Source organism: Aquarana catesbeiana, linkage group LG10 (genome assembly GCF_042186555.1).
Source record: "Aquarana catesbeiana isolate 2022-GZ linkage group LG10, ASM4218655v1, whole genome shotgun sequence".
NCBI classification, from domain to species: domain Eukaryota; kingdom Metazoa; phylum Chordata; class Amphibia; order Anura; family Ranidae; genus Aquarana; species Aquarana catesbeiana.
The window spans coordinates 112258458-112286352 of record NC_133333.1 but is presented as its reverse complement, the minus strand read 5'-3'; the positions used below and the strand labels follow the sequence as shown (position 1 = coordinate 112286352).

Sequence of the window (27895 nt, the reverse complement as noted above, 5' to 3'; positions counted from 1 at the left end):
TACAGCTTCAAAAGCCAGCAGATAGTAAAAAATAATATTGAGTGCAGAGATCCTTTTAGCAGCTGAAAATTATAAGACTCAAAATAACACACACAAAAAACAAAACACTTTTTTTTTTTTTTTAATATGAAGTCACTGTAATGCAAAATGCACATTAATATATTCTGCTATTTAAACATCAGATGGACATGCTAATCAAAATTTGTGAAATTTTAAAGTATTTAACCTCTTTTTACAAGTTTAAAAATTGATAAAAACATTGTGATAAAACAAAACCCACAATTCTAAAAGAAACATTACTCACAGATTATAAAAAGTATCACATAAAAATAGTTATACCCATCCAACATCATATGGTGCTTTCTACAAAGCAGTTTGTCCCTAATAAATTACAATGACGCAATGTGCAGAATGATGCTATAGCTGTTAGTAATAAGTGGGATTGTAATTGTCTTTTCTGCAGGATACTAAAGAAGTTGTTAAATGTAATTTATTCAGACAGCTGTAACCTGGTCCCTGCTGAACCAGATGATTTTTGGCCTGTGTACAGCTGTCTGACAGACATATTGGAAATCCTGCATTCTGGTGGAGGAGGGACCCATGTCAGAATACAATTTCTCATCAGGAGAAATTCGCTGCATCAACATCCCTGTTGATGCAGAGATTTGTCTACCTCCCCCCTTCTTCCATTCAACCCACTGGTTGAAGGAAAAGAACTGCAAGTGTGTACCCAACTTAACACCAAATGGTAAATACATGTACCTTCCTATAAAGTTTGGAGGGGCAAAAAAAAAAAAAAAAAAAAAAAAAAAAAAAGGAAGTAAAATTCTCTAGCTGTATAAAAAAAAATAAAAATAAAATAAAAAACGCTTAAAGATGCTGGCACTTCCTCCAACAAGAATGAATGGGACTCCTAATCTTCGCAATTCAGCTACATTTGTTGCTCAGAATGTACACTACTCGGTTTAGTAAAACCAATGTTTTATAGGAAGTCAGATTATGACTTATGTGCTTGTCATTTTGCTTCAATAATAAAATTAAAAGTGAAAACCCCCACAAATTAAAAAGAATAAAAATATATAATAAAAACAAAGCAAGCCTTAAACGATCTACCTAGGCTAAATAAATATTTTGCTAGCCAATATTATTACAGGTTTGTTTGAAGATACAAATTAGTACTACAATCTCTTTTCATATACTGTAAGAAGAAGGGAAGAATAAGATACAGAGACAGTTCAATGGTGAGGTGGACCCCACCTGGAATCTTTCCTTGGATATGGACTTAGCCTCTCCTGACCCCGGCTTCGATAATGGTGCTCCTCCTGACCATGGCTTCGATAATGAGGATCTTCCGGACCATGGCTTCGATAATGAGGGTCTTCCTGACCCACTCTGCTATGCATATCTCGGTTGTAATTTTCATAAGGATGGTTCCTTGAGCCTCTTAAGTGTCCAGTGGGAGAATCATATCGCTGTGGAGTAGAATGGCTACTGTTCGGACTGTACCAGCTAGGCTCCTGCTTATAAAAGTTGTTCATCTTGGGGGGAAAAACAAAAAAACAAAAAAAAAAAAAAAAAAACAACAACACTTTAAAACAATGTTATTTTAAACCAGAATCTACTGGGCTATAAAATGTGGAACAGTCAAATTAGATTTTTTTTTGCTCTATGTGTCCCCATTATGGAAAATTCAAGTTAGACTTACCGGTAACTTGTTTTCCTTGAGTCTTTCAGGACAGCAGCATCCCGATTTTATATATATATATATATATATATATATATATATATATATATATATATATATATATATATATATATATATATATATATATATATATATATATATATATATATATATATATATATATATATATATATATATATATATATATATATATATATAAAATCGGGATGCTGCTGTCCTGAAAGACTCAAGGAAAACAAGTTACCGGTAAGTCTAACTTGAATTTTCCCTTATCGTCTTTCAGGACAGCACTTGAGAGGATAATAGAGGACTTAACCCCCCCCCCCCCCCCAGGGAGGGACCACAGCCCGCAGAACCTTTCTGCCAAAAGCCTGATCCCCTGCTGATAGGAGATCCAGTCTGTAATGACGGACAAACGTTGAATAGCTTGACCATGTAGCCGCCTTACAAATCTGATCTGGGGTGGCACCAGCTCTTTCTGCCCATGTAGTGGCCTGAGCTCTCGCTGAATGAGCCCTAATTCCCAGCGGGGAAGATAAACCCATTTGAGAATAGGCAGAAATAGCGGTCTTAAGCCATCTAGCCAATGATGCCTTCGATGCTTGTTGGCCTTTTTTGTTTCCAGAACAAAGAACAAATAATGAATCTGAAACTCTAAACCCTCCTGTTACTTCCAAATAATGTAATAGGATACGTCTTACGTCTAAATTGTGAAACTGCTCTTCCTTTGCACCCGAAGGGTTAGCAGAAAAGGTTGGTAGAGTAATCTCCTGAGACCTGTTACTAAAGCTTGCCACTTTTGGCAAAAACCCCGGATCTACTTTAAGGACAACTCTATCAGGAAAAACTGACAAAAAAAAGGCTCTTTTACTGATAGGGCGTGCAGTTCACTAATCCTTCTTGCTGAAGTAATTGCGACCAGAAAAATAGTCTTCAAAGTTAAATTCTTTAGGGATATGGCCTGTAAAGGCTCAAATGGTTCTTTTGCCAGAGCTTGCAGAACCACCGAGAGATCCCAATTTGGGAAACGCCTCACCGGGACCGGTCTAGACCTGGAAAGTGCTTTGAAAAATCTCATGATCAGAGTTTCTGAAGATAAGGATCTCTCCAGATAAACTCCCAAGGCGGCCACCTGCACCTTAAGAGTGCTGACCGCCAGATTCTTGTCTGCACCTTTTTGCAAAAACTCCAGTACTGAAACTAGATCTTTTACCTTCCTATGTTCAGAATGACAGAAGGCAACATAGACTTTCCAGACTTTGGCGTAAATATCCCTGGTTACCTTTTTCCTACTGGAAAGCAACATAGAAGTTAAACGTTCTGAAAAGCCTTTGCTTCTCATTAACTGCTCCTCAGATACCAGGCAGTGAGATTTAATCTACCTACATCTGGATGATGCACTGGCCCCTGAATCAACAGATCCTGACTGAGCGGAAGATGCCAACATGGTTTGATTGCCAACTGAAGAATTGTGGAAAACCAAGCTCTCTTTGGCCAATATGGAGTAATCAGAATTATTGATACTCTCTCTCAAAATTTTTCTCAACACTAGAGGGATTAACCTGAATGGAGGAAAAGCATACCCTAGGTGAAAATCCCACGGATGTGCCAGAGCATCTATCCCCTGAGAGCAATTGTCTCTCTGAAGGGAAAAAAAAATTTGGGAGCTGCGAGTTTTGTTTTGAAGCAAACAGATCTACCTGCGGAAGGCCCCAAACACTGGTGATTAATGCAAACACCTTCCTGTTAAGACTCCACTCTGATTCCTGAACTTTCTGTCTGCTCAGATAATCCGCTACTTCGTTTAATGTGCCTTTTAGATGGACTGCGGATAGAGATAGTAAGTGGTTCTCCGCCCACTCCAGAATCTCTACTGAGAGTAAGTGAAGAGCCCTGCTTCTTGTGCCTCCCTGTTTGTTCAGGTAGGCTATTGTAGTGGCATTGTCCGACAAAATCTGGACATGGCAACCTATGAGGTCTTGAGAGAAGAAAGCTAATGCTAGAGCAACCGCCCTCAGCTCTCTCTAATTTGAGGATCTTTGGGCCTCGAACTGGGACCATGTTCCCTGCGCTAAGGTCTGACCCATGTGGGCCCCCCATCCCTGTAAACTGGCGTCTGTTGTGACCACTTTTCCGGTCGGAAACGACCAAGGAAGACCTCTTTGTAGTACCACCTGACTTTTCCACCACCAAAGTGAACGTCTGACTCTGGTATGGATCTTTATTTTTGCATCCGAACTCTGTCCTGTGGTTCCATGTCCTTAGAAGGAACCTCTGGAGAGTCCTGAAATGCAGCCTTGCCCATTGGATGGCTGGCATGGAAGAGGTTAATGTCCCCAGAGCCGACATAACCTTTCGGACTGAAATCAGTTGATTTTGTAGTGCCGTTATTACCCTTTGGACCTTGATCTTTTTCTCTTCTGGGAGAAAAATCTTTTGCTCCACCGAATCTATCAAATAACCCAGAAACAGTACTTGCTGAGCTGGGATAAAATTTGATTTTTGAACATTCACTATCCACCCTAGTGACTCCAAATGACTGCGGGCTATGTTCAAATCCTCCTGCAACTTTTCCCTGGATGGGGCAAAAAAAGAGGTCGTCCAGATATGGAATTATCTTCGTAAAAATACGAGGAGCTGACGACAGGCCGAAGGGAAGGGCCCTGAACTGAAGATGTATAATCTCCTTGCCCAGATTCACCGCAAACCTCAGGAACTTCTGGGACTGAGGTGCTACAGGAATATGAAGATAAGCATCCCTCAGATCGATTGATGCCATATAACAATCTTTTGTCAGAATGTTCCTGACAGAGAAAATTGAGTCCATACAAAACTTTTTGTATAGGACGGACTTGTTCAGGGGTTTTAGGTTGAGAATAAGACGGAAGTTTCCGGATGGTTTTCTTATCAGAAAGATGTGTGAATAGAAACCCTGACCCTGTTCTTCTGGGGATACTGGTATCACTACCCTCTGGTGCCTCAGATCCTTTAAAAGGTTCTTCATGGCCAGAGCCTTTGTTAGATCCCTTGGTAGGTTTGTTACAAAGAATCTTTCTGGCGGGCGATCCGAAAACTCTATCCTGTAACCTTGGGACAGCATGTCCAAAATATATAGACTTCTTGTCATGCTGGCCCAAAGGGGGGGGAAACTTTGAAGCCTTCCCCCCACTGGTACGCACAAGTCATTGCGTTTTACCGGAGGCTGCAGGAGGATGGAAAAGGACATTTCCTTTGCCTTTACCCTTCTGCGATGCCCAATTTTTTCTTTTCTCCTGGGGTTTGGTTTGTTCCTGAGCCCTTTGGGAACGAAAAAACGTTTAACTGGCTGCTTTTTCTTTTTGATGGGAAAAGACTTCTTTTTATCAGCTGTTCTATCTAGAACCGCATCTAAGTCAGGTCAAAAAAGCAAGTCACCCAGGAACGGTATCCCACACAGTTTGTTTTTGGATGCCGCGTCCCCCGGCCAAGTTTTCAACCACAGAGCCCTTCTGGCTGAGTTGGCTAGGGCAGCAGATCTAGCTGTCATTTTAATTGATTCCGCTGATGCATCAGATATAAATGCGACAGCGGCAGACAGGGTTGAGAATGAGACCAAAATTTCTTGTTTTGGTGAGTCTGCTGATATATGGGCCTTAAGTTGCTCTAACCAGAACTCCATATTCCTGGATACCACCGTAGTCGCCATAGCAGGTTTAAGATTTCCCATGATGGATTGCCAAGCCCTTTTTAATAGCTGGTCCATCCTTTTATCCATGGGATCTCTCAACACCCCCAAGTCCTCGAATGCCAGATCTGTTGAACTCGAGACTTGGGAAAACGCGGCATCTAGTTTGGGGTTTTTGTTCCAAACCGCCACTGGATCTTCATCAAAAGGAAAACGCCTTTTTAAGGCTTTGGGAAAGAAAGGCTCTCTATCTGGCTCTGTCCACTCTTTCTTAATCACTTCAGAAATAGAGTGCACTGGGAAATTGCGATTTTTGTGTTCGCTAAGCCCTGCATACATTTTATCAAGCAGAGATAACTCCCTTCTTTCCTCCTCCAGACCCAGTGTGGTATAGATTGCTTCTAACAGGCCATCTACCTGTTCTAAAGACAATTTAAACTTTGAAGGTAAATTTTCTCCTTTCTCCCCCTCATCAGAATCCTCAGATTGAGAGGGGGAATGTCCCTCTGGGGTAGGAGATGCCTCAGTCTCCACCGCCGGGACTATAAGTGAGCCTTGAGAGGACTGTGAGGTAGTAGGCTGACTCAGGGATGGGTTTGCTAGTGAAGAGCGAAATGATTGAATAGTCGCATCAAGTTCTTTTTTAACAGATGCAATCAAGTCACTGCAAGCGGAAGAAGCTTCTTCTTTGACTAGCAAATCAATACAGGCTTGACATAACGTCTTCTTCCATCCTTCAAGTAGCTTGGATTTACATGAAGGGCATTTTCTTTTTGCCACTGGATCAGAGCTCTTGGCCTGCCATGAGACAAAAGAAGAAACCATCCCAGTGAGACAACCTGTCCTATTCCCAAGGATGTTCACCACAGGTGCACAGTAAGAACTAAACTGCCTTATGTGCCCAGACAGGCCCCTGCCACCGGGGGGGAGAGGGATAGAGAGAGAGAGACCCCACAGTACAAGGAGGACAGTATACAACTGCCCCTTACCTGGGCCTTGCTGGTGCCTGTCCCACTCGCTGCCGCCATCGATTCCATTGAGGAGTGCTTGCTGTGTTGTGTGGCTAAAACGCCGGTTCCAGGCTCCAATAGCGCCAGTCCGGAACCGCTAAATAAGCACCAGCCCCATTCCTCCCCTTTCCCTCTGCGATTTCTGGCGGAAATTACGCCGCACGCCTGTTCTGTGGGCACCGCCCCTTTTCCAGACGCCTCACTTCCGGCGGATGGAGCCCCGCTGCCATCCCCAAGATGGCGGCGGCGCAATAAGCAACAGGCGGTGGACCTGAGAAAAAAATACAGTAAACGGCCACCGCCTAGGAGCGATGCCCACAACAGTCGGACTCACCCTGAGCCCAGTAAAGAGGGAGAGGGAGCCCAGCCAGCAGCACCTTCATCAGCTGTAGAATAGGAGGAACAGCTCTCATGAGGTAAAAGTATTTGGTGAAAAAAAAAAAAAACCCACACACAGGAAACCTGAGCTCCCAGGACAGCACCTGAGAGCCCTGACTTCCCCACGAAGTTTTCCCTCCGGAGGAAACACAAAAACTGACAATGTGTGGAAAGGAGCCTCCTTTTAAAGTTTGGTGGAAGAGGTGTTTCCTGTTTGCAAGGGGAGGAGTCACTCTCTCAAGTGCTGTCCTGAAAGACGATAAGGGAAAATTTTCTGTCACTTTTTATGAGTGTCCCCTGGGATGCAAATCAAGAATGCCTAGATTGCCATTTAAATGCCTACATTAATGAGCAATACTACCAGCCAGTTAAAACGCCAGCTTTTTTGTCACTTTAAAATAGTTCGTCTGAACCAAGCTGGTCCAAACGAATTATTACCTTTACCAACATATGCATCAGGTTTCCTTTGATTGGTTAAATGGAGATCCTGAGGTCATCCATCCACCTCTCCAACTCCAGTGACATAAATAGCAGTAAATACAAGTTTGTCACATTGCAGATTTATAGATAGGTATATAAATTACCATAGTGCCTGTCTGCGTTTATTATTAATGCTAGCAGAAAAGTATGCCCATTCTGTTTAAAGTTAGGGTGGTTTCAGTTTGATGGGAAAAAAGGCCAGCGTGGTGAAGGCGGGGTGTAGTGCTGAAGGGGGATGTGCATCTGCAGTGGTGAGAAGGTGGAGGCATGAGGCGAAATGATTCTACAGGTGAGGTGGTAGTAGAGAAGATGCATTAGTGAAGGGAGGAATGAAGGCACCGTGGTAAGAGGAGGATACTGAAAGCAGGACTGGGTAAAGGCGTAGAGACGCAGTGCACTGGTAAGGGGAACGGGGTGCCATGGGCGATGATAGAGTAAGGGAGGTGAGAATCTTGCATAGGCGCAGCGGTCAAAGGTAGGTTTAGGAACAGTGCTGAGAACAGGGGGTGTGCTGGTGTAGTGTTGAGTGTGGGCGGGATACGAAGCTGGTTTTTGTTAATTAGATGGTGGTGGTGACAGCAAGGGGGGCGGTTTGAAGGTTAGATGATAGAAGTGGATGGGGTGTGTGCATGCAGACACTGGGTGAGAGATTGGGTGGAAGGAAGGGAGATTGCAGGCACAATGTGTGATGAAAGAAGAGGGCTGCAGGTGTGATAGATGCCAAGATAAGGGAGGCTGAAAGCACAGTATAAAATAACAAAGCTGCAGGCATGGTGGGTGCGGAGAGAAGGCAGATGTTGCATAGTGGCTGGTGAGAGAAGGGGGGAAAAAAGTGGTTGGGGGGTGTTGTAGTAGGTGTTGAGATAAACAGGGCTTCAGGTATAGTGGATTCTGAAAGTAGGGGTGCAACAGCACAGGTGCAGAGAAAAAGGAAAGCACAGCATCAGTGGGTGGTAAGAGAAGGGAGGCTGCAAGTGCTGTGCAGAAGTTTGGGGGGGGGGGGGGGTGCACTGACAAAGTAAGAGGGCAGGGTTAGGCGAATTGGAGGGGGGATGGGGGAATGAAAACAAAAAAAAAAAAAAAAAAAAAGCAATATTGCTGCAGCGATGCTTTTAACAAAATGTATACCTTCGGGGCTGCATATCCAACTATGTGGGCAGGGTGAGCTCCTATAAATCATCCAGGAAAGTTGGCAGCAATATCAGGAAGTGAAGGAGGGGGGAGGTTAGTCTGTACAGTAAGGGAGCATAGCAATTGGAGACATGTTTCTAAATCTGAGTGTTTCTAAGCTCTGTAACATGACCATGCAAAGTAGCCAGACATCACAGCATAACAGCGGTGGGATTCAAGCGCAGAAACCAGTCTCCCACAGCCTCTCCACCTCCAAGCAACTTGCAGGAGAGTGCAAGATCTCAGGGGACAGGTAGGGCCAGAGCCAGGTTTCTTGGAAGGAGAGCAGCAGGGGGTTGGTGGAAAGAGGCACAAGGAAGGGATGATCAGGGCATTGCACATAAATCTTATTACAATGTGATCCGATTCGCCATTAGAGCTAAAGGATGGATGAGAACTTGCTACAAGGCAGAATCTCTCAGTTGCAAAAATAAAAACAAACACTTTAGGGCATTAGCCTCAATGGGAAAGAGAAACTGTGCTGAAAACGGTAAGCTTTACCATTGCTTGTCTTTGTAGATTATCTGGAGGAGAAGAGTAGGACCTCTGGTAGTTTGCAGTGGGTGACAAATCGCTGTATTTCATCAAGTCCTCATTAAAATCCTGTCTGGGATAACTAAAAATAAACTGCATGTTAGTTGGGATAACACATGATATAGTAAATGTATACACACTTATAAGAAATACCAGACCTCTTGAATATATAAAATAGCCAATGTTTAAAAATAAAATTGACTGTTCATAAAAAGATATTCGCTCCAAAAATAAAGCTACGATACAGAAGCATTACATTAACTGGTGAAGAGATATTGCAGGAAGAACAGGGCTACCAGTAGGCTGGCATGGGATACAGGATCTCAGTTTAAACAATTCTCCAGTTTTGGGTTACTCACTCCAATAGGGGACCAACACCAACCACCTTCTACTCCCATTTACTCCAACATCTCTCTGCACAAAGAGCAGTAATGTGCTCTTCTCATTCCCCAACAGTCTCCCAATTAGATTTTCCTTTATCAAACTCTCCACTCTCATTTACCTCTTTTGTATGACTTTTTCATCTAAACCACCCCTCCAATCATTTCCAAACCCTTATACCTTCAGAATGTTTTTCTCCTTAACCTCCTCCAAATCAGATAACCAAACTTTCCTCTCCCCACCACCACCAATAATATAAACAGTCAGTAAATATAATTTTTATTATATTTACATTTTACCTAAAAGGGTCAATAAAGCGTTTCTTGAAACTAGAACTATGGCCTCTCATTAAAGAAAGTGTGCTGCAGAACTTACTTATTCACCTGCATCTGCACTTCATTTTCTTAGCCCTCTGCAAAGTCCCACTTTATCAACATTGTGACTGCTTATTCACACAGACCTGTAGCACCCAGACACACCTAGCCCTGTCCACTGTCTCCTGGATTGACAGCACTGTCTGAGTTGGGGGAATCCCTCCCTCTATAAGCTGTAGTGTCTAGGAGGGACAGCATGTGATAAACAAAGGAGGATTTGGCTCAGTAAGGGAAGGTAAAAAGGTATGTTTTTGGTTTCCTTTTTGAGGCTTGTGCATCATACAGCAACTGATATAGTACTTATTTAGACTGTCATACAGGAGCCTTTAGTTGTACTTGACACATTCAGCAAAGTTTTGTGATGAGAGCGAAGCCAACTGGAAAAAGCTCTAGGCTTTACAGAATTTAAGTGTACAAAAATCTACCAATGGCCGCAAATAAAAATAAAAGTTTGGCATGCCTGGCCCAAATAACTGTGCCGAAGTGAGACAACTGTGTTGGGATTCAAACGGATTCCTGTGGAGCTCTTTGGCTGCACACAGTCTCAACCTCTCTAAATTAAAGGATAGGTTGACCTTTAACAACATGTCACACCCATACTCAGGGTGTAACATGTTATTAATGGACTGGCCTCCGCGCCTCCCCCGATTCCTGATCGGACCACTAGAGGGGGATCTTCTCCATCCCCCACCTGCTAGAGGTCAGACGTTTAAAAAAAAAAAAAAAATCCCATGGCCGAATGAGGCTCGCTCAGCCACTCATTCTTAGTCCTCTGTGAATGGACAAATACAAGGTCCAGGAAAACTTTTGCTGCTGTTGGCTTGTAATTTTCAATGAACTACCATGGTGCTGTGGAGCACCATGGTAGTTCATTCTTTCTTCCCATCAGAATGTATTGGCTTCCTTGTACGAGTAAACCGATACACCTGACAGATCTGATTGCTGGTGCAATGCTTTACAGGCTCCAGAAACAAAAAAAACACCTCATTTTTTACCTGCTGTAAAATGCTATTATTTTTATTTTATTTTTTTAAATGAACTTATCCTTTAAAGTTTAAACCCTGATCCCTTCACTCCAATGTAACATGTTAGAGGCGTTACTACTTAACTGCTTACAAAAGTTCTGATATTTTGCAATGGAATGACAGAGTGTGGGCTTAGTATGCAGATGGATTGGAGCTTAAAAGGGTAATTCCACTTTTGTGAAGAAAAAATAAATAAAGCAAATAAAAATATAGCATATACATTTGCTACACAAGCCATATTGTAATTTAATGGTGATAAAAATTATCTTTACTTTTCAAACTGCAGTCACTGCAATGTTCTATAAAATTCAGTGCATAATGGCAACCTGGAGGCATTCTGCACACAGATGGTGTACATACAGAATGCCTCAAAAATGTAATTTTCTGCTTGGGAGAAGTCTGCACGAAGATACAATTTAGGTTTTATGCATCTGCTGCAACAAAAAAAAAATTGAATTTTTTGGGTAGACACTCCATAAGGGTTAATCACATATGCTTATAAAGCAAATCCGTCTTGCACAAGACATGATCTAACAAAGTGATTCCTTCAGAAGAGAAACAGGTAGGAATCTGCCACAAAGTTTGTTAAAAACCTTGCAAAAAGCATTGATCACCCAGAGGGGGATTTGTTTTTATTAACAATAGTGGAGCTACACTTGGAGAAATGCCAAGACTAGTTTAAAGACAAACAAACAGAGGTAACTGCAAAAACCAGAAGGTGCCTTCTAAAAGGTCTAAATTAACAGCACTTGTAGAAGTGCAGTGGCAAGAATGAATTCTCATAAGCAGCACACAAGGAAAGCGACCCACTGTAAGGACAGACCACATACTAGGTCCAAAAAAATTAACTTCAATGTAATGCCTGGTACACACAAAGTTTTTTTCCCCCCATTCAATGCAGTGGGCAGAAGAAAAAAAAAACCCACACACCAACCAAAAAAACTGACAGATCACTATACTAACACAAGTGATCTTAGTACATCGATGTCCTCCGCTGCACTATTGTGTTCTGACAGGGGGACCCCCATCTATGCCAGGACACACCGATTAGCGATCATTGGCTGCAAATGCTGATCGGATGCCAGTCAGCTGCTGATTTTCCAGCATGGCCATTTCACAGAAGCCAGACATTAATCGAGCTTCTGATGGACAGGCTGCTGTACACACTGGATGAATATTGGCTGGTTCCTGTTGAAGCGGCCAATATGTGGCCAGTGTATACCAGCCTTAAGTTATGTTATTGCCTTGGAACAAATCTGTAGTGGTAAATTTAAAACATTTGCATAATGCTGGACAAGATTCTTTGGGCAAAAGTTCTATATTGAGCCATGTGACCTGGACAGCACACAATATAGCATATGGGCTGTACATTCCTGAAGAGCGGTGTTGCTGATCTTTTCCATCATTTTATTTATACGATTATGAACTTTAAGTCTTATTAATGCTTTATTGTTTCAAAAACCTCTCAACCCCCCCCCCCACCCCTTCTGTGTTTGATCTCAAGAGCCAATAACCAGAGAAGCGCAGCCTCTCTGCTGAAAAGTCATTATGAAGAGAGTCACAGCAAGTGACTACATTCCTCTGAAGTCAAGTACTTGGTCTTGAGAACTGTTTCATGACCATAAAAAAAAAACAAAAAAAACAAAAAAAACACCCCCCCCCCCCCCCCCCCCGGATCACTTTTAGGCGAGTATATGGGTGGGGGGGACCCTGAATGGGGTATGGTGACAGTGTCTTTACGGGCAGAACAAAAATGCAGGATAACCAACAAATATATAAAAAGCAAAAATATTTGAATAGAATGCAAAACCGAAAATATGTGCTCACTAAGAACAGGCTATGCTTTTTCCTTACAAGAAATGAATTCAAGATTTTGTACCTGCTACCATTTGATGCTTGACCATTTCCAGCAGCATTTCCTTGTGGTGACTGAGCTCCATAATTTGTATCTTGAGAAACATGAGTGCTTCCTAGAAACAAATTTAAAAACATAAAATGTAAAAAATGCAAACAAATGTGACAATTTTACTATACATATGCTGCCTTCCACACCATCTCATCCAACCGCTCTGCACCAACACCCTTTTCCACAACTAACTATAGGGTAATACCCAAAACCCCCATACACAAGCAGTGTAGGAGCAGATCATTTGCTCTTCTCACTAGCAGCAGTAATCCTTTCAAAGTCCTGGTCAGATACAACATTAGTGCTTCTCACAGTATGCAATAGGGGCAGTTGATTCACAAGCCACATAGCAATGCAGTATTTAATCACAGAAGCGGTCACTAATTCCAGGGGAAAAAAAATGGGCAGTGAATGTGTTGAATGGCAGTGTATACTACAAGTTAAAATTAAATTTCTCAGTTCACAGAAACTGCAGCCGTTGCAGTGTTAGAGATCATTTTAAAATGATCAGTTACCTGATCTGTACTGAAGTTTGAGTGGTCTTCCAAAAAGCTTGATTCCATTTAATAGACTCATTCCATAAGGAACAGATTCCTCATGTTTAAAATTCACAAAAGCAAACAGTTTTGTCTTGCCATCCTTGTCCTTTGGAATTTTTACATTAACTGTTGGGCCAGCCTGCATTTAAAAAAAGGAAAAAAAATAAGTTAATCAAAAAAGATAAGACTTCTTTAACTACTTGAGGGTTGGCATATTGAACCCAGTTCCTGTTCAGGCCATTTTCAAGTTTTCAGCACTGTAACGCAAATTCATTTTATGAAACAGGGCTTTCTTTTGGTGGTATGTAATCACCACTGGTATATTATTTGCTATAGAAAGGAAATAGTCCAAAAAACCTGTTTTCCCTTATTCTTCATTGCAAAGCATGGCAAATGAATCTTTCTTCATATATTTGGCCAAAACATATTCTGCTACATTTCTTTGGTAAAAAATAGAGATTTAGACTGAAAGATATAGGCATTTTTTTTTAAATCAACACAAGGGATGGTACTCACATGTAATGAGAAATGCCCCTTGTGCTGTTGGCTTCTGTCCTCTAACTCCACCGCCCCATTCACACACAGGAGGTAATTTTTTGGTGCTGGCAGGTGGGGGGGTCAATACAGCCACTGGACCTGTGGTAAGCACTCAAGAGTGCCTACTATGCATGCCCTTTATGCCCCCTCCTATATTCATAAAAACTTTACTATGTCTTCCATCAACGAAAAGCACGAGGTGGACATTATTATCTGATTACACTGGTACTGGCTGGCAATTAGGATAGTGGTTCTGGCCGATTTCACTGATACTGCCTGGTGATCAGGATATTGGTACTAGATTCCAATGGTATGGCTGGTGAATAGGACACTGGAGCTCGATCACACTGGTACTAGATGACATAGTACATGTTCTGCAGACATTTACATTTTGTGTGATTGGTCACAGCGATCCCTCTCTGATCTGCACTGTCCAATTCGCACATACATATATACATTTTAATTTTAAGTGATATTACAGTCTTGTTTTTTTATTTATTTTTTAAAAATAACAAACATGTCATACTTACCTGCTCGGTGTAGTGGTTTTACACAGAGCAGCCCGGATCCTCCTCTTCAAGTCCCTCAAGAGGACCTGGCTTCTCCCTTCTGCAGAGTACCCCCACAGCAAGCATCTTGCTATGGGTGCACCCGAGCCAAAGCTCTGCGAGTCCGTTCAGACACAGAGCCGTGGCTCTGCCCCACCCCCTCTTCCCTCATAGGCTTTGATTGACAGCAGCGGGAGCCAATAGCACCCACTGTCTCAACCAATGAGGTGGGAGAGTCCCTGACAAACATGGTTCCTCATTTTATTGTACTTTTCTGGCCCTTTGTATTGTCCTGAGTGAGCTCCTGAACCTCTCCCTCCCCACTGTGGTTATGTAAGCAGCTCTATGAACACTACAGATCACATGGTCATTGGAGTATGGGGGACTGGGAAATGTGGCCATGTTTCATGTACAACCCTAAATATGGATCTGCAAAGCAGACTTGGTCTATAAATGATAATGTGTGGCAGGACTGGCAGTATTGTGGGTAGCATATTTGTGTCACCTAGATTTCGCACTTAAGCCATGGTGAGGAGCTCCAATTTTTTTTTTGCATTTTAGAGAGGGGGGGTCAGTCAACACTAAGTGGACCTTGCCTGGAGTGCAAGCTCTACCATAAAAGGACAACTATACACAGTAATCCTTTAAAGGCATCGATAGCAACAATAAACTGGAATATAATAGATGTCTCTATTTTGTCCATCTCTTGAACGTGTATTCATAGCTATTTAGAATGGTAGTAAAGTCCACTTTGTGATTTTTACCTACAGGTAAGCTTATAATAAAACTACTAGGTAAAAAAATAATATCTCCTAACATATACACCATTTTTATTCTACTGCTTTAAGCAAACAAGTGTCCATTCATTTAGAAGCTAGAGAAGGATTAAAAGGATAAAGGATTGCTTTACAGTGCTGTTTACAATGCAAAACAGGAAAAGAAAAACATTTAAACATTAAAATCGGTTGTAAGCCTTCGTTCACATCAATAAGCGATTTGCCATGACAATTTAAAAGTCGCATGACAAGTCCCACCCTATTTTTGTCAACGGAACCATTCAAATGTTGCCAAGGTCACAGCGACTTTGAAAAAGGTTCCTGCACTTTTCTGCAATTTCATTGCGACTTGCAATGACTTCTGTTAAATGAAGTTGCAATGAAATCACACCAATCTGCAGCTTTGAAATTGCTCAGAAGTAACACGATTTCAAACCTGCACTGGTGTGAACCAAGGCTTAACCACTTAACAACCGCCCGCCACAGATCTACTGCGGCAGGGCGGCTCTATTGCACTGGTACGACACTTTGTGTAATAGATACAGAAAGCTTGCGCCCAAGGCGTGGCGCCGGCCACCTGCGATCGCTCCCCTAGGTGATGGCGCCTCCCTCCCAGATTGTAAGCTTGCATGACGTTGGTAGATGTTCTGTTGCTGCGCCTATATAGGCATTATGTCCAGGTGGCCCATTCCTTCTGCCGGTTTTCGCTCTACACTGGACATTATGCACTGCTTGCTATTATCACGCTCGCGTTTCTGTATCAGGTAGTTATCCCAGTTTACACGATCCGTTAGTTTTTGTTTTACTCATCCTACTTTTGGTTTACAATGCTCGACTCGGGCACATTGCCTTTCTCTTTATCTCTTTCACGTGTCAGTTCCAGGTAGTTGGGCTGTATTCTCTTATCACTCTCTTAATTGCACTTCATTCCACTCCAACTGTGAACATTGGGGCATATTACACATATGTACTAGAACAGTTATATCACCATTTTCACAGTAGTCCCTTACAGTTGGTTTGGCCCCAATCCGGTTTATACAGGAGGATCACTCATTGTGGATGCATATCCATCCTGGAGGTTGCTCTGTGTGGGTTTCATGACGCAGAGCACATTGCCACAGTTGCCGGAAATGATGTCCTTGGGGGCAGTGGCGTAGCGTGGGTTGTCAGCACCCGGGGCAAGGCAAGTAATTTGCGCCTCCTAACCTGCGGACTTTTAGCACTTCCCAAGTCCCTTCAAATACAATAGTACTGACAACTACACTAACCTACTTGATTTCAACACTGACCAACCAGATTCCTTTACTGACCATTACACACTACACCATACTGTCTACTACACTATACTATACGGTCCATAAAACACTATACTGACCACAATAGTGACCACTATACCCCTCTCTCTCTCTCTCTCTACTCCTTGTCCATCCATTCCTCGCCTTCTTGTCCTGCATCGGTGAGGAGGAGGAGGCAGCTGCCCCGGCGGCTCACACTTACCAGTGCTTGTCTCCCCCGTGCTCCAGCCGCCATTTTCAGTGTTTCCCGGCGCACTGTGATTGGGCGCATGAGGGTCATGTGTGGAGGCGGGACTTCAGGAGCAATCGCGGACAGAACAGCCCCACATGACCCTCATACACCCAATCACAGGGCGCTGGACACTGAACATGGCGGCCGGAGCGCGGTGGACATAGGAAATTAAAATTAGGAGGAGGCAGCCAGTAGTGACACTACAGGTACGAAATTTCGCCCCCCTATGGGGGCAGCCGAGCTGCAGCTCTGTGTATTCATTAAGACATGGTGAGCTGTGACTCGGCCCTGCCCCCTCTCTCCTGACTGACAGCAGCGGGAGCAAATGGCGGCTCAGGTAAATATTTGGGGGGGTGTTCGAGAAGAGTTGCTGCATGCAGGCTTTTTTATCTTAAAGTAGAAATATGGGCAAAAACTTATCCCCACCACCCCATTTTGAATAGAGCAAGGGAAGATTTTTTTTTTTCGCCATCTGTGTCCCATTTCAGAGATTTCCCTTCACTTCCTGTCCCATTAGCCAAACAGGAAATCTCTGTAAATCAAGGGAAATCCTTGGGGACCCCCCAGAACTAGTGTCCCCATTGGAAGATTTCCCCTCTATTACTTTTCTGAGGACATCCCAAACATTGATTTTCATTTACTTTCACTGATAATGGTAAAAAAGGATAGATAGAGAGGGTGAATCTCTCCAACGGGGGCACAGACGGCTATTAAAAAAAAAAAAAAAAAAAAAAAAAAAAAAAAAATATGGCAGGTGTTCTAATCCCTCTCTGCTCTATTCAAAACTAAAAAGAAAGAGTTTTGCCTTTAGTTATACTTTATTGCTTTAAGATAAAAAAAAAAAAAAAAAACCTTATGACTTTACAACCCCTTTAAAGAGGAAGTAAACCCTGGTGAGTTTTACTTCCTCTTTATTTCCCTGCAAAGGTAAAGCATAATGAGCTACTATGCATCGCATAGTAGCCCATTATGTGTCACTTACCTGACACCGAAGCCCGCGCTGTCGCCGTTGACCCCACGAGCAGGGAGATTCCATCTTCGCCCCTCTTCCTTCCGGGGCTGCGAACTCAGGCTCTGTGCCTGGCCGATGTCGTATGCGCGCAGGAGCCGCCAATCATGGCATGACCTCTATTGGAAGCGGCACGACACTTGTCATTTTAGTAGGGCTGCAACTAACGATTATTTTCATAATCGATTAGTTGGCCGATTGTTTCGATTAATCGGTTAATAACTTAACTTAACTAAAAAAGTGTGGTGTATAATTTAATTAATATGTAAAGTTTAAAAAAAAGGCAATTTATTCTTAAATATCTCTATGCTGTGGTAAAAATAACCAACTATATGGTTAGGAAGCAAAATATCTAATCCACTCTGAGCATAACAGACAGAAGAGATATACTGTATATACTATTAAAAGGGTAAATATCAGACTCAGAGATCAATTTTTTTTTTTTTTATTAACAAAAACAAACAAAAAAAAAAAAAAAAAAAAAATTAAAAAAAAAAAAAAAAGTTAATTTTAAGAATGTTCGGTCGATTTCCTAATCGTTAGTGGGGTCAAATCGACGTTCATTTTCAACCACAGTGATGGGAAAATTTGGAAATAGAAAACTTCTTGGTCAAACGCAATTTTCAGACAGTGTAAGTGGTTTTCGTTCAGAAATTACATTCGTTTTAAAAACAGAATATTAAAAACAAGTGAAAATTTCAAACATTCTTTAATTCAGCGAATGTACAAAGATTTTTTGTCTGAATATTCTCGTATGAAAATGGATCCGTGTGGCCAGCATAAGGCTCGGTACACACCTATGCAGTTTGCTTTTGATCCGTTTCTGTGGTGCTTTTCTTGTGTGTTTTGATTTTTGCACTCGTGATTTTGCTGCAATTTGCCTTTTTGCATTTTTTTTTGGCGAATTTGTTGTTGGGTAGGTTAAAAGACAGAAATTGCTGAAAAAACGCATTACATGCTTTTTTGCAGCTTCTCCATTGCAGTATATTGAACCAAAAAAGCACCGTTTTGCGTTAAAAAAAAAAAGTCCCTGACCCTTTCCAAATACGCAGTGGCTGAAAAACGCATAGATGTGAACGTGTCCCATAGGAAACCATGTAAATAAACTGTAGCGCGTTTCTGCAAAAAGCACCAAAAAACACATAGATGTGAACCAGGTCTAAGGCGTTTAGTAACATAATGGGGTTAGACTAAAATTAGCCCTTTTATAGAAGAAAAAAAAAAAAAAAAAAAAAAAAAAAAAAAAAAAAAAAAAAAAAGCAGATAATCATTACTGTAAGGGGTTAATTTGTTACTGTAGAACTGTGAAAGTAATATTTAGAGTAGCGATTATTTGCTCTTTTTGTACTATAAAGGGCTCATTTTAGTTTTTTTTACCCCATTATGTTACTGGCCGATTAATCGATTATTAAAATAGTAATCGATTAATTTCATAATCGATTAGTTGTCGATGAATCGATTAGTTGTTTCAGCCCTACATTTTAGTAAATATCTCCAAAATCGTGGAGGTTTAGGAGATGTTTCAAGCACCTACAGGTAAGCCTTAATATAGGCTTACCTGTAGGTAAAAGAGGTTGTACAACCACTTTAAAAAAAGGTAAAATGTTTTTCCCTTAATGCATTCTCTGCATTAAAGGTTTAAAAAAAAAAAAAAGTAAACCTTTCAATAGTGGCTCCCTCCCCAGCCCCCCATAAATACTCACCTGAACCTGATCTCGGTCCAGCGCTTTGCATATCTGCAGCAGATCTACTCCTGGCTCAGAGAGCGGGGCTGAGCCAGACTGTGTGCCTGAATAGACAAACAGCTTGGCTCGGGATTGAGCAGGCACGAGTGCCGCCATGGGAAGCAGCTTCCTACGGTTGCACTCGTGGGGATGGCAAAGATAGAACAAGCCAGAATTGCAGGCAGGGGGACCCCTCCCCCAAGAGGAGGAGAAGTATGACATATTTTCAGTTTAAAACAACAAACATGTGAATTTTAAATGTCAATATAAAACCAATTGCATTGTTGTCCATTTTTGCCAACAGTTAGGTCACCTATGCCCCAAACACAGAATTCACATTACTACATGTAGGGAAAAACCTGAAATGATTGTAAGCCCTGACAAAAATACCCCACTGATTCCATCAGTATTCTCCCACCAATTGCAGACTGTTATCCTCCACATTCATGTAACTTTCACACATACTTTACCAAAGGAATATAGAAAATAACAGACATGGGTTACTGACCTGTAAAAATAGCTCAAACAGTAACTCCTCTGTAGCCTTTGGATGCAAGTTCCCCACAAACAAGGTCCGGTCAGCTTGTTCACCACCCATCTTTACAGTGGAACCACAAGAGTTGCTGCCTGTAACTTGGCGACCCAATGAGAGGACAGGAAGCGGTGGGAATTTTTTGATGCTCCGTAGCTGTCAGGATGGAGATAAAAGCAGCATGCAATGACGTTATTACAATAAAGAGGAACTTTACTCAAAACTTGAATAAAAAGTACAGTTAGCAATGCATGTATAAAAACACGTATTTGCCTTTCAATGCAGGTTCACCTCATTTTGCAGTCCATTTTACTTTCCCCCAGTGACTCTAAAGCTCGCCATGTCCAAGAGAGGTGGAGGACTCCCCCCAGCTGGGACATTATATTCTGACAGTGGGATCTGCCATTCAACAGAAGGTGATCAAACAATACACTTCTGTCAAACAGGGACAACGACACACTGATCGAAATTCATCCATCATGTCTTAAGCCAGCCATTAAAAAAAAAAAAAAAAAAAAAAAAAAAAAAAAGGATCAGCTTGGGAACAACCAGCCTGCTGGATTCTCTTGCGATTATCGCTAGCAGCCGCTATAGCCTCTAGCGATAATCAATGTCTTCTCCTGGCGAGGATTGCTTTCCCCCCGGGGGTAGCAGACAATTGCTGAGCAGGAAGGATTCCCCTATCAGCACTGTCTCTGTTGATGGCAGAATCATGCAAATTTATTTTCTGCAACCCATGGTTGCAAATCCATACCGTGATTGGCCTGTCTAACACTGATAGGGGCTCTTACAATGGTCAGATCTTTTGCGTAAAAACCTTTATACCAAAAGGAAAAAAACTGTTTGCTGTAACTACTTAAAAAAGGTAAGCTGGAGTTTGACTTCAATTTGTAAGTGAATCTAAATCTGCTAGTACATTTAACACTCCCCTCTCCCAAGACTGACAATGCTGCTGTCCAAAGGACCCCCTGTGATCGTTTATCCAGAGTGGGGGCACTCTAATGCAGGTGGTGTGTCAATGACAAGAGCACCAGGTAAACAGAGAGGGAAAGACTAAAACAAGGAAAACTAATGCTGCCATCATATCTTACATAAGCTGCAATATTACATTTTTGTACTACCCTGTTTCCCTGAAAATAAGACCTAGCATGACTGTTGGTGATGGCTGCAATATAAGCCCTACCCCCCAAATAAGCCCTACCCTGTTTCCCCAAAAATAAGCCCTACCCTGAAAATAAGACCTACAAGGACTTGGGCTTATTTGGGGGGTAGGGCTTATATTGCAGCCATCACCGACAATCACGCTAGGTCTTATTTTCGGGGAAACAGGGTAGCACTGATCACCAGTTGGGGGTGAGAAGGGGATTAAAAAATTTAAAACTGATGATTGCCATCATCCCTAATATAATCTCATTCTCATCTTGTACTTTACAGGCAACCAAACCAAAATGTCATCATTAATATAATGTCATTAAAATTACAGTTTTCTTTTGTTGAAGACACCAACAGCCACATTGGCTTATAAAAACATATCAAAACGTGTACAAATTGAGGTGATACTCCCAAATTTGCATTAATTTTGGAGCTTTAATATTCCGCAGATTGCTTGTTTTAGTACATCATACAGCCGTGTTTCAAGATTCAGTTAAACAATCTCTTACTCAGAGATAGAGATGCCACTCTGAAATAGGACCACCAGATATAATAATTTTACTTGGTTCTACTTGCAACCATCACAAAACATACCAATGCTTTCTTGGTAGGTCAACAACTTGACTCTCCACTCAGGGTAGGGGGTAATCCCATGCAAAGATCACTGGTCTATAAACTCATCATAATCTTACTCTATGTAACCTGAGCAGTGTATGTTGCACATTTGGAATTTTTGGTATATGTTTTTCTAAGCTTTACTCGGGGGGGAGGGAATCACTGGTCTTCATGGAAGGGGCTAACATATACAGTGGCTTGCGAAAGTATTCGGCCCCCTTGAACTTTTCAACCTTTTGCCACATTTCAGGCTTCAAACATAAAGATATAAAATTTTTATTTTTTGTGAAGAATCACCAACAAGTGGGACACAATTGTGAAGTGGAACGAAATCTATTGGCTATTTTAAACTTTTTTAGCAATTAAAAAACTGAAAAGTGGTGCGTGCAAAATTATTCGGCCCCTTTACTTTCAGGGCAGCAAACTCACTCCAGAAGTTCAGCGAGGATCTCTGAATGATCCAATGTTGTCCTAAATGACTGATGGTGATAAATAGAATCCACCTGTGTGTAATCAAGTCTCTGTATAAATGCACCTGCTCTGTGATAGTCTCAGGGTTCTGTTGAAAGCGCAGAGAGCATCATGAAGACCAAGGAACACACCAGGCAGGTCCGTAATACTGTTGTGGAGAAGTTTAAAGCCGGATTTGGATACAAAAAGATTTCCTAAGCTTTAAACATCCCAAGGAGCACTGTGCAAGCGATCATTTTGAAATGGAAGGAGTATCAGACCACTGCAAATCTACCAAGACCTGGCTGTCCCTCTAAACTTTCAGCTCAGACAAGGAGAAGACTGATCAGAGATGCAGCCAAGAGGCCCATGATCACTCTGGATGAACTGCAGAGAACTACAGCTAAGGTGGGAGAGTCTGTCCATAGGACAACAATCAGTCGTACACTGCACAAATCTGGCCTTTATGGAAGAGTGGCAAGAAGATATCCATAAAAAGTCTCGTCTAAAGTTTGCCACAAGCCACCTGGGAGACACACCATACATGTGGAAGAAGGTGCTCTGGTCCGATGAAACCAAAATCGAACTTTTTGGCCACAATGCAAAACTATATGTTTGGCGTAAAAGCAACACAGCTCATCACACCATCCCCACTGTCAAACATGGTGGTGGCAGCATCATGGTTTGGGCCTGCTTTTCTTCAGCAGGGACAGGGAAGATGGTTAAAATTGAGGGGAAGATGGATGCAGCCAAATACAGGACCATTCTGGATGAAAACCTGTTGGGAGTCTGCAAAAGACCTGAAACTGGGACGGAGATTTATCTTCCAACAAGACAATGATCCCAAACATACAGCAAAATCTACAAAGGAATGGTTCACAAATAAACGTATCCAGGTGTTAGAATGGCCAAGTCAAAGTCCAGACCTGAATCCAATCGAGAATCTGTGGAAAGAGCTGAAAACTGCTGTTCACAAACGCTCTCCATCCAACCTCACTGAGCTCGAGCTGTTTTGCAAGGAAGAATGGGCAAGAATTTCAGTCTCTCGATGTGCAAAACTGATAGAGACATACCCCAAGCGACTTGCAGCTGTAATCACAGCAAAAGGTGGCTCTTCAAAGTATTAACGCAAGGGGGCCGAATAATTTTGCACGCCCCACTTTTCATTTTTTTATTAGTTAAAAAAGTTTCAAAAATCCAAAAGATTTCGTTCCACTTCACAATTGTGTCCCACTTGGTGATTCTTCACAAAAAATAAAAATTTTATATCTTTATGTCTGAAGCCTGAAATGTGGCAAAAGGTTGAAAAGTTCAAGGGGGCCGAATACGTTCGCAAGCCACTGTATATTATACCGGTACCTTATAAAACAACATTTACATAGCTAGGTCCTATCTTAAAAGCAGTAGCAAAAACAGAAATAAAACAAAAAAAAACAAAAAAAAAAACCCACCAGACCCAAAAGCAAAAAAGACCTAAAATCATAATTTAAAGTGAAGAAATGCAGCACTTAAATGTCCATAAAAGCAAAGAAAACATCCATCAATCCTGAGAGGCACCCGATCGGTATATCAGGTGCTTCTTAGGATTGATGGATGTCTTCTTTGCTTTTATGGACATTTAAGCATGGCATTTCTTTAAATTTGAATATTGTTGCCCACAATTTATGCTACCTGCTCTCTGCTCGTCTTTGTAACCCAAAGAGAAGTATTTATTTTTATAAAAATTATAACAATCGCTCACAATAAAGGGTCCAGGGTAATTACTTACTAGGCCCACACTTAGCTTCTGCCACCACCAGTTTTCCTTCACATTGTCTTTCTTCTCAAATAATGTTGCTTCTGGGGGCTTATAACATCTATCTCCTATTTATAGCTCCCCCCAGGAATAATGGCAGCAAACCATGAAACTCCCTATTAGGGAGAGCCTCATGGCGTCACCTGTGTGATCCCCGCTGTCCCGACAAACTGTGCATGGACGCATGACATAACCGCCATTAGTTCCAAAGACGCCATTTTTGTTAAGGTATGGCCAATGACACATTGAAGGCATCTTACCTAGGGGTTTCCTTTTACCCCGAGTGGAGAATCAAGCTGTTGACACATCAAGAAAGCAGTGGTATATTTTGTGAGGTTTGTGACCCAAGTAAAATTATTATACCTGGTGGTCATATTTCAGAGTGCCATCTCTATATCCCCCCCCCCGAGGAAGAGATTAGTTAACAATAGAGGTCGACCGATATATCGGCCGATATTTGGCGTTTTTTACTTAATCGGCATCGGCCGATTGTGCTGATAAAAAAGGCCGATTATAACTTCAGCCGTGACTTGCAAATGACTTCTGTAATAGAAGTCAATGCAAGTTTCCTGAGGTTATCTGTGGAGAGGATTCTCTCTCCTCCTTTGGGCAGCCTGCCAAGTCTGATAAGAAGATACATTGTATCTTTCAGGTTCTTTTTATCAATAGACTGAACTCCGTGTGTAGGAGTTCTCAGTTTAACCATTTAAAGACTAAATCTTTTCTGACACTTGTTGCTTACAAGTAAAAATCCTGTATTTTCTGCTAGAAAATCACTTAGAACCCCCAAACATTATATATATTTTTTTAGCAGAGACCCTAGGGAATAAAATGGTGATTGTTGCAATATTTTATGTCACACGGTATTTGCGCAGCGGTCTTTCAAACGCAATTAAAAAAAAAAAAAAATACAGTAATGAATTAAAAAAAAAAAAACCTAAGCAGTAAAGTTAGCCCATTTTTTTTCGTCCAAAAGTTTTGATTACCTGTTTTTGTGTATTTATTATTTAAGATAGTTTTTTTTTTTTTTTTATTAAATTATACATACAAGTGAACTGATTGAAGGTTTGTTTTGTTTAATGTTTAAATGAAAAAAAAATTTCTGTATTACTTAAGGCTGCTTTCACACTGGAGCGGGCATGCGTTGATGGTAAAACGCTGCTAGTTTTAGCGGCGCTTTACCGTCATTTTAGAGGCGCTATTCGGCTGCTAGCGGGGCGCTTATAACCCAGCTAGCGGCCGAGGAAGGGGTTAAATGCGCCCCTGAAGCGCCGCTGCCAAAACGCTTTGCAGGCGCTTCGGCAGCGGTGCGCATTCATTTCAATGGGCAGGAGTGGTGGAGCAGCGGTATACACCGCTCCAAAGATGCCGTTTGCAGGACTTTTTTTTACATCCTGCCAGCGCATCGCCTCAGTGTGAAAGCACTCGGGATCTCACACTGAGACTGCAGGGGAGCCGTTTTACAGGCGCTATTTTTAGCCCAAAAGTGCCTGAAAAACGCCCCAGTGTGAAAGGGGTCTAACTGTTAGATTTTATGAGATGAAGGGAAAAAAGAAAGGAAAAAAAAAAAAAAAAAAAAATCGGCCAAATATATCGGCCACCGCGATTTCTAAATATCGGCATCGGCCAGAGAAAAACCCATATCGGTCGACCTCTAGTTAACAATCTTGAAACGCGTTGGATGAATGATGCACTAAAACAAGCAATCTGCGGAATAGTAAAGCTCCATGATTCAGGAAAATTTGGGGTGCAATACCTCAATTTGTACATGTTTGCGATATGTTTTTATAAGCCAATGTGGCTGTTGATGTCTCTCTCAACAAAAGAAAAGCGTCATTTTAATGAAATTGTATTAAAGATGACATTTTAAACCAATTATGGTTTCTTGTTGGTTTGGTTGCCTGTAAAGTCCCATAAGAAGGAAAAAGCACAAGATGTGATTAAACAGTAGCACCGATCCCTGGGAAGGGGGCGTCACTAATCACCACTGCAATAGGAAGGTTTGGGGGGTTAACAAACACTGACCACCAATGTGTTGGAAAGAGGAGACAGGCCACTAACCATTAGTGGGTTAGAAGGGGTTAAACAGCACTGCTACTGAGCCCCAATGTTGGCGGAGGGGTTGTTACCATAGAGATCAATGCTGTGGGTGATTACTGTGCTCCCTGACACCAATGACTCCAGTCTGTATTGTGTTACATGGCAAAAACACAACAGAAACTAAATGCACCAACGTCAGGTTCACACCTGTGTGCTTTTATCACATCTTCAGAAGCTTGCTCCTTTTCTGAGTTTTTTTTTTTTTTTTTAATGGATTCCTGCTCATCACACATAGGGCAACCAATTCACTTGAATAGACTAACCTTACGGGCACCAAAGAAGCGCCAACACTTTTTTTTTTTGGAGCAGAACGTGGTGTATTTTTTCGCAGCACATTTTCCAACAAAACACAGCGACTACCTGAGCCCAGGGTACCATTATTAATGCAATGAGCTTTTACAGTCCAGTTCTAAAATGCACGTTTTCTGTGTGCTCCGGAAATAAAAAGGCGTGATCTGAGCATGAAAAACACACAGAAACAGGACTGCCAACCTCATGCAGCATTTTTCTTACTGACAAAACATGGAAATTTACTGGCGGAGCACAAATTTTTGGGCTGGCAACCTGATAAATTACAGAACTCCTATTGAAAACTAACACAGTGAATATCTGAACAGTATAAACATGATATGGAAACACTGACAATACCTACAACAAAGTAATTTGCTTGATTTACACTTAAAGTTAACACAACATGAAATAATCAGCCCCGATATTTACTAGCAGTTGTAAAAAAAAAAAAATTGTTGCTTTTTACAAACTGTCAGTAAATTTACTGGCGGTTGGCAACCCAGCACAGAAGACGTGCAATACGTCCATCCACCATACAATCACCTCCACCCAGCACTATCAGGGGCCCCTATTATAATCAGGCTCACTACCACTGCTATACACAGTCTACCTACCTACAGGATGGAGGAGCAGGGAAGTGATAGAAGAGCCGGGAATAGACCGTCAGGAGCTCGGCCTTCCCTCCTCCAGCTGTATTGGGGGAATACTCTGCTATGACCGGGGCTCGGTGTCTCCGTTATCTCACCCGTGTGTGCCGCTACAACTCAGACCACTGAGCACAGCACAGACACTTACCTTCCTTCTAAGCCACACCGGAACGCGGCGAGGAAGATTGGTCAGCTTACCGGAAACTACCCAAAACCCAACCAATCAGACTTCAAGGAATTCCCCGTCACCCAGCTTCTATTGGTCTCTGTTTGTGATTTCCCGGATTGGTCCACGCTTCTGTGACGTCTGACTGCTCAGGAATCATATACTTGTACTGCACGGGGTGGGAGGAGATTGTTCAATGGAAACCGGAAGTAACAAGGGGGGTGGAAGGGATGTTATGGTGTAAACACAAAGCACAATACAGTGGAAACCTCTCTCTCCCTCTCTCCCTCTCTCCCTCTCTCCCTCTCTCCCTCTCTCCCTCTCTCCCTCTCTCCCTCTCTCCCTCTCCTTTTCTTTATACCCAACCCAAACACTTTACTGGCTCACTGCATTTTCTTTAAGTATACACTATATAGACAATAGGATTGTTAAAGACCTTGGAGTGGGCAGGGGGTGGTGAGATGGACAATACTTCTAAAGTTTTTTCAAGGAATACTTTGTAAACAGTCTATTTATATGTTAGTTGGTTGGGTTTATATGTTAGTCGCCTATGGAGATGTTAAAAATCTCCATAGGCGATGTTTAAAACATTCTACAGGTTGCATGTTTTGAGTTACAGAGGAGGTCTAGGGCTAAAATTATTGCTCTCACTCTACCGATCGCGGTGATACCTCACATGTGTGGTTTGAACACTGTTTTCGTATGCGGGCGCTACTCACGTATGCGTTCGCTTTTGCAAGCAAGCTCGACGGGACGGGGCACATTTAAAAAAAAAAAAAGTTCTTATTTATTTTACCTTTTATTTTTTATTTTTACATTTTTTTTTTTTTTTCAAAGTCACTTTTATTCCTATTACAAGG

General features: G+C 41.9%; 1 protein-coding gene across 2 annotated transcripts; it reads right to left on the bottom strand.

The window, feature by feature from the left end:
• Positions 1-785: 785 nt before the first annotated feature.
• RBM7 (RNA binding motif protein 7) lies at positions 786-27170 on the bottom strand. Of its 2 annotated transcripts, none has more exons than XM_073602459.1 (6): positions 27018-27170; positions 19796-19975; positions 13143-13305; positions 12601-12691; positions 8909-9023; positions 786-1538 (listed from the first exon to the last, which is right to left on the bottom strand). In XM_073602459.1, the coding sequence occupies exons 2-6, from the start codon at positions 19883-19885 to the stop codon at positions 1236-1238; spliced, it is 762 nt and encodes a 253-aa protein (XP_073458560.1). In that variant the 5' UTR covers positions 19886-19975; positions 27018-27170; the 3' UTR covers positions 786-1235. The 2 variants fall into 2 exon arrangements, with proteins under 2 accessions (XP_073458560.1, XP_073458561.1); XM_073602460.1 differs by having other exon boundaries at positions 26837-27056.
• Positions 27171-27895: the final 725 nt, after the last annotated feature.

Bases quoted from the DNA above. Each gene is read 5' to 3' on its own strand.
- RBM7 (XM_073602459.1), bottom strand. From the start codon at position 19,885: ATGGGTGGTGAACAAGCTGACCGGACCTTGTTTGTGGGGAACTTGCAT. The intron at 12,692-13,142 runs GTAACTGATCAT...ATTTGTTTCTAG, and splicing joins CAAACTTCAGTACAGATCAG to GAAGCACTCATGTTTCTCAA. The intron at 9,024-12,600 runs GTACAAAATCTT...GTTTATTTTTAG, and splicing joins CAAGCATCAAATGGTAGCAG to TTATCCCAGACAGGATTTTA.